Raw genomic sequence first — 6,898 nt, forward strand, 5'->3', positions numbered from 1 at the left:
CAAACAAACATATACATATAAATAAGTGTAATGTGTAAATACATATAAACTAGAGCGTTAAAAGAATTCTAAAAGGCATATAAATGATTAGAGACAAATGAGTAAGAAATATAAATTTATAAAGAAATAATTAAATTAATTTGAAGAAATTTTTAGGCTACAAAAAAATTTGTAAAAGAACAAAACAAGTTTATATATAAACTAACAAATTAAATTACTTAATTATAATATCAAATTTAATTAAAATTTAAATATATTATATAACACTTATTTTTAAATATTTTGTCAAAATAATTTATTAACAAATTCAAATATAAATTTTTCATATATACACATAAATTTAACTTAAAATTAAGCTTAACTTTAGTACAAATAAACTAAAGTCAATATCTTTTTTTTCTAATTGCAAAAAATTTATATAAATTGTAGCATATTTTCAGGCATACAAAAGAAATTGTGAACTGCTTATTAAATAATAATTTATATATTTTTCAAATTTAAATTAAAATTGAAATAAAAAAGAAAATTGAATTAAAAAATCATTAAAAAAGAAAGAGTTTTATTAAATTAAAATCATAAGCGCACTATAGATCTTGCTTAAAGTACTGCTTCGATTAAAGTACTGAACTAGAACTGAACTAGAACTGAACTAGAACTGAACTAGAACTGAACTAGAACTGAACTAGAACTGAACTAGAACTGAACTAGAACTGAACTAGAACTGAACTAGAACTGAACTAGAACTGAACTAGAACTGAACTAGAACTGAACTAGAACTGAACTAGAACTGAACTAGAACTGAACTAGAACTGAACTAGAACTGAACTAGAACTGAACTAGAACTGAACTACTAGAACTGAACTAGAACTGAACTAGAACTGAACTAGAACTGAACTAGAACTGAACTAGAACTGAACTAGAACTGAACTAGAACTGAACTAGAACTGAACTAGAACTGAACTAGAACTGAACTAGAACTGAACTAGAACTGAACTAGAACTGAACTAGAACTGAACTAGAACTGAACTAGAACTGAACTAGAACTGAACTAGAACTGAACTAGAACTGAACTAGAACTGAACTAGAACTGAACTAGAACTAACTGAACTAGAACTGAACTAGAACTGAACTAGAACTGAACTAGAACTGAACTAGAACTGAACTAGAACTGAACTAGAACTGAACTAGAACTGAACTAGAACTGAACTAGAACTAGAACTGAACTAGAACTAGAACTGAACTAGAACTGAACTAGAACTAGAACTGAACTAGAACTGAACTAGAACTAGAACTATAACTGAACTAGAACTGAAATAAATAAATTAATCTAAAACGTACAATACCTTAAATGCTGACAACCTCTCAGGATGAGTCTTCAAACTTTTCGTCTGATCAAACCATCGAAATAAGGGTTTGATCTTAATCAGTTCTTCCTGGTTTAAATCGGCTTTCATTTCATCAAATTTCCTCGCAAGGTCATGTTCGATAAAATCCTTAAATTTATTTTCATTAAGTTTTTCAAATTTAGCATAGCCATGATCATCAAAGATTTCTTTGAGAAGCTGTTGGTCCTTTACGGGCATTGAGGACCAGTAAGCTTTCGATAAAGTCTTTTCGTAAAACATTTGTATTATTACATTAAGTTCATCAATATCTTGATTGTTTTCAATTTTCTTTAGGAGTTGATTAATATTTTCAGTTAAATTTTGTTTGACTTCCAGACTAAGGTGTTGCAATCTTTGATCTTTTGTTATCGCCTGCATAATATCTTTTAGACTTTTGGCATAGAATATACATATTAAGATATATAAGTTTTCCGCGATTAAATAGGCTAAGTCTCTGCTTGGGATTATAGATAAATCTTATGAAATAATTGTGAAAGCAATCGTAGTTATGGCAATTTTTAAAATCTTTGATCACGTCTAGAATGTTTATTTCTTTCTTCAATTCTTCTGGGGTAAGTTGTGATGTTAGCTCTTCAAATTTCGGTAGGAATTTTTCTTGAACAAATTTCTTAAATATATTGTCATAGTTTTCAGTTATTTCATTATAACCATGGGTGTTTAACAACTGGTTTATATACAGCGAATCGGTAGTGCTGTTGTCTATATCGGTTATATGACTTCTAAACAAATCAGCCAATTCCGAGAAAAGTTTATAGCGTATATAGTAAGGGTAATGATATAAGAAATCTGTGATGTTATTTTTAAATTCATTAATTTCTTTGGTGGCAGCCAATTGTACAATTTGATCTTCTAGTAGCTTTTCACTTAAAATTTTAACTTTTTCACAAAATTTTTCGTTTAATATTTGCAATTCATTGTAATGAAATTCTTCTAGTGTTTCTTTCAATAAAGTTGTGATGACGTTGCTAGAGCTTTCCATGGTTTTGATAGCTGGCAGCTTAATAGTTTAACAAATAAATAAAATTTATAAACATTTTTTTTTTGGAAATTTTATTTAACACTTACTTGTATTAGAGCTAAGATTATAATAGTGTATAAGATACTCATCGTTATTTTTTATTTGTTATTTAATGTTTTCCTCACTTTTCGTTTAAATTTTATTTTATCGATTTTTTAATACACAAATATTGCAATACTTCTCTCGCTACTGCTTACAAGGCAATAAATATAATTAAAATAATTCTTCACTTATTTACGATTCCATTTGAAACTTTTTACAAAAATAACCGGCTTTCTTACTTGGAACATAAAACAAATATGATTCATCATTTAACAGTTTTTAACAACGTAAAATCCATGTTATTTAATAATAATTATAACTTTTTTTACTAAAAGATTTACTTTTTACAAACAGCTTAAATGTTAAGGAGAAGCTCAATTTTACAAAACAAAAACCCACCAAAAGCTAACTTTCTTACTTAATTTGTAACTCTTACCTAATTTGTAACTAAAAATTTAATTAATCACTAAAATCACATACTTTAATAAAAACTCAACTTATCAGCAAAAGCTTACTTCCAAACTGAAAGTAAAGTTTTTCAATGAAAACTATATTTCTTACTTAACCAAGAGCTAAATTCTTCAACTACAGCTAGTTTTAAAAAAGTAAAATTTTTAAAGCTCAAAGTTTCACTAAAAGCTTTCTCTTTGTTCAAATTTTACTTTTTTCTTACCATTAGCTAACTTTATAGTCTAGTCTATAGTCTAGTCTATAGTCTAGTCTATAGTCTAGTCTATAGTCTAGTCTATAGTCTAGTCTATAGTCTAGTCTATAGTCTAGTCTATAGTCTAGTCTATAGTCTAGTCTATAGTCTAGTCATAGTCTAGTCTATAGTCTAGTCTACAGTCTAGTCTATAGTCTAGTCTATAGTCTAGTCATAGTCTAGTCTATAGTCTAGTCTACAGTCTAGTCTATAGTCTAGTCTAGTCTAGTCTATAGTCTAGTCTATAGTATAGTCTATAGTCTAGTCTATAGTCTAGTCTATAGTCTAGTCTATAGTCTAGTTCTATAGTCTAGTCTATAGTCTAGTCTATAGTCTAGTCTATAGTCTAGTCTATAGTCTAGTCTATAGTCTAGTCTATAGTCTAGTCTATAGTCTATTCTAGAGTCTAGACTATAGTCTAGTCTATAGTCTAGTCTATAGTCTAGTCTATAGTCTAGTCTATAGTCTAGTCTATAGTCTAGTCTATAGTCTATTCTAGAGTCTAGACTATAGTCTAGTCTATAGTCGAGGTATAGTCTAGTCTATAGTCTAGTCTATAGTATAGTCTATAGTCTAGTCTATAGTATAGTCTATAGTCTAGTCTAGGCTATAGTCTAGTCTATAGTCTAGTCTATAGTCTAGTCTATAGTCTAGTCTATAGTCTAGTCTATAGTCTAGGCTATAGTCTAGTCTATAGTCTAGTCTATAGTCTAGTCTATAGTCTAGTCTATAGTCTAGTCTATAGTCTAGTCTATAGTCTAGTCTATAGTCTAGTCTATAGTCTATTCTATAGTCTAGTCTATAGTCTAGTCTATAGTCTATTCTATAGTCTAGTCTATAGTCTAGTCTATAGTCTAGTCTATAGTCTAGTCTATAGTCTAGTCTATAGTCTAGTCTATAGTCTAGTCTATAGTCTAGTCTATAGTCTAGTCTATAGTCTAGTCTATAGTCTAGTCATAGTCTAGTCATAGTCTAGTCATAGTCTAGTCATAGTCTAGTCATAGTCTAGTCATAGTCTAGTCATAGTCTAGTCATAGTCTAGTCATAGTCTAGTCATAGTCTAGTCATAGTCTAGTCATAGTCTAGTCATAGTCTAGTCATAGTCTAGTCATAGTCTAGTCATAGTCTAGTCATAGTCTAGTCATAGTCTAGTCATAGTCTAGTCATAGTCTAGTCATAGTCTAGTCATAGTCTAGTCATAGTCTAGTCATAGTCTAGTCATAGTCTAGTCATAGTCTAGTCATAGTCTAGTCATAGTCTAGTCATAGTCTAGTCATAGTCTAGTCATAGTCTAGTCATAGTCTAGTCATAGTCTAGTCATAGTCTAGTCTTAGTCTAGTCATAGTCTAGTCATAGTCTAGTCATAGTCTAGTCATAGTCTAGTCATAGTCTAGTCATAGTCTAGTCATAGTCTAGTCATAGTCACTGAACTAGTCACTGAACTAGTCACTAAAACTGAACTAGAATTGTCTAGAAATGAACTAGAACTGAACTAGAGCTGAACTAGAAATGAACTAGAACTGATCTAGAACTGAACTAGAACTGAATTGGAACTGATTTACAACTGAAATATAACTAATTTTTCTAATGTTAACTAATAATTCTAATTTATAGAACTAGACTATATATATACTATATTTTAGAGAATTGGATATAGGAAAGTTCTGATTTAGTTCGAATTCCATAATCAACCAGTTTTTGAAGAAATACCAAGTTTATGGGAAAAAAATTAACATATAGAAGACATTATTTTAAAGTGAAAAATCTATGGAATATAAAAACTTCACTGACTTTTTAAAGGGTGTAACAAACCTATAACCATCGCACTAAGTATAGTGGTAGTATTGGGTGTTACCTTGTTTATTTGCACATAATATTATGAAATAAATACGTTGGTTTTTACGTTGTTAGTGTTAAATGGTTAATCATATTTACTATATATTTCCCTGTTCTGAATATGTTAAGACATTTAAAACCGGTTACCTCAGTGGCGATTTTCAAATGTGATCGTTAGTAGATAACAACAGATATTTTAATTCTGTTTATTACATTCTGTTCAGTAGCTGGTGAAGTATTGCAATAATTGCTGATTAAGTTATTTTAAACAAATTATTTTGCAAAATTGCAAAAAAGCAAAAATTTTCATAATGAAACTGTTATACACTGTGATGATCTTGTCGGTAATGCAGGTAAGTGTTAAATTAAATTTAAAGATTATAATTATAATTAATGGTATAATTTTCTTGAACCAGATGCCTGTTATAAAATCTAAGGAAACAACTTCATTGCGTGACATACTGAAAAAATTTCAAGTCAATGAATTGCAAATATTAAACCAAGAGCTTTCCGAAAAAGCTAAAATTTTAAGCGAAAACGTCCTAAAAGATGAAATTGTACAATTGGCAGCAACTACAGAAATGCAGGAATTTAAATGTAACATGACAGATTTCTTAGATTATTATCCCTGGTATAAACGCTATGGACTTTTCTCCGAATTGGCTGAATTATTTAAAAGTAATATACCCGATGTTAACAACAGCAGTACAGATTCTTTATATATCAGACAGTTATTAAACGAACATGGTTATGGTGAAATAAATGAAAATTATGAAAATAAATTTAAGGAATTTATTGAACAGAAATTCCTATCCAAATTTGAAGAGTCAAAGGCACAACTTTCCCAGGAAGAATTAAAGCAAGAACAAGTAATTATACAAGGAATTAACGAATTTAAAAAGTGCCACGATTATGAATGCTTCTACAAAATGTTAATTAAATTAGTGTACACTCCCAAGGAGCAGCTATTCCATTTTAATAGTCTAAAACTTATTAAACTTAATATATTCTTTGCCAATAGAGCAAGTGACATCATGCTGGCGGTCTTAAAGGATCAAAGATTGCAAGAACTTAGTTTGGAAGTTAAACAAAATTTAACTACAAATATTAAAAAAATAATTCAAAAATTTGAAAACAATCAAGATATTGATGAAGTAAACGAAATAATACAAAGGTTTTCCCAAAAAATTGTATTGAAATTTTTAAGCAGTAAAGTTATATCTTTAAAGGATCAACAGCTCTTAACACAAATCTTTGATGATCACGGTTATACTAAGTTTGATAATCTTAATGGCGATAAATTTAAGGATTTTTTTGAACAGGACCTTGAGATGAAATTTAAAGAAATGAAAGCCGATTTAAACCAAGAAGAGTTGTTGAAGATTGAACCCTTATATCGATGGTTTGAGCAGACAAAAAATTTGACGACCCATGATGAGAGGGTGGAAGCATTTGATAAGTTATATGTTTTAGAAGAATTTATTTAAGTTCAAAATATAATTTATTCATAATCAAAACTTATCTGTTACAAACATTTGTAAGTTTATAATAAAATGTTCAGTTCTAGTTCAGTTCCAGTTCAGTTCTAGTTCAGTTCTAGTTCAGTTCTATTTCAGTTCTAGTTCAGTTCTAGTTCAGTTCTAGTTCAGTTCTAGTTCAGTTCTAGTTCAGTTCTAGTTCAGTTCTAGTTCAGTTCTAGTTCAGTTCTAGTTCAGTTCTAGTTCAGTTCTAGTTCAGTTCTAGTTCAGTTCTAGTTCAGTTCTAGCTCAGTTCTAGTTCAGTTCTAGTTCAGTACTAGTTCAGTTCTAGTTCAGTTCTTGTTCAGTTCTAGTTCAGTTCTAGTTCAGTTCTAGTTCAGTTCTAAATCAGTTCTAGTTCAGTTCAGTTCTAGTT

The 6,898-nt window shown here is 29.4% G+C and overlaps 2 protein-coding genes across 2 annotated transcripts; one reads left to right on the forward strand and one right to left on the reverse strand.

The window, feature by feature from the left end:
• Positions 1–1,677: 1,677 nt before the first annotated feature.
• LOC119615639 lies at positions 1,678–2,599 on the reverse strand. The gene is made up of 2 exons (XM_037971647.1): positions 2,472–2,599; positions 1,678–2,403 (listed from the first exon to the last, which is right to left on the reverse strand). Exons 1-2 carry the CDS (start codon positions 2,511–2,513, stop codon positions 1,723–1,725), a joined length of 723 nt encoding a protein of 240 aa, XP_037827575.1. The 5' UTR covers positions 2,514–2,599; the 3' UTR covers positions 1,678–1,722.
• Positions 2,600–5,224: 2,625 nt separating this feature from the next.
• On the forward strand, positions 5,225–6,517 carry LOC119615638. Its single transcript, XM_037971646.1, has 2 exons — positions 5,225–5,358; positions 5,422–6,517. The coding sequence occupies exons 1-2, from the start codon at positions 5,317–5,319 to the stop codon at positions 6,490–6,492; spliced, it is 1,113 nt and encodes a 370-aa protein (XP_037827574.1). The 5' UTR covers positions 5,225–5,316; the 3' UTR covers positions 6,493–6,517.
• Positions 6,518–6,898: the final 381 nt, after the last annotated feature.

The sequence above is a fragment of the Lucilia sericata genome, unplaced genomic scaffold (assembly GCF_015586225.1).
Source record: "Lucilia sericata isolate MDLA Ls3-8-SP2 unplaced genomic scaffold, ASM1558622v1 Contig006481F_arrow, whole genome shotgun sequence".
Classification (NCBI taxonomy): Eukaryota; Metazoa; Arthropoda; class Insecta; order Diptera; family Calliphoridae; genus Lucilia; species Lucilia sericata.

What these genes read in the sequence shown, in the direction of transcription:
- LOC119615638 (XM_037971646.1), top strand. Translation starts at nt 5,317, where the DNA reads ATGAAACTGTTATACACTGTGATGATCTTGTCGGTAATGCAG. An exon ending in TGATCTTGTCGGTAATGCAG is followed by an intron (nt 5,359 to 5,421) that starts GTAAGTGTTAAA and finishes TTCTTGAACCAG; the next exon opens with ATGCCTGTTATAAAATCTAA.
- LOC119615639 (XM_037971647.1), bottom strand. Translation starts at nt 2,513, where the DNA reads ATGAGTATCTTATACACTATTATAATCTTAGCTCTAATACAA. An exon ending in TAATCTTAGCTCTAATACAA is followed by an intron (nt 2,404 to 2,471) that starts GTAAGTGTTAAA and finishes TAAACTATTAAG; the next exon opens with CTGCCAGCTATCAAAACCAT.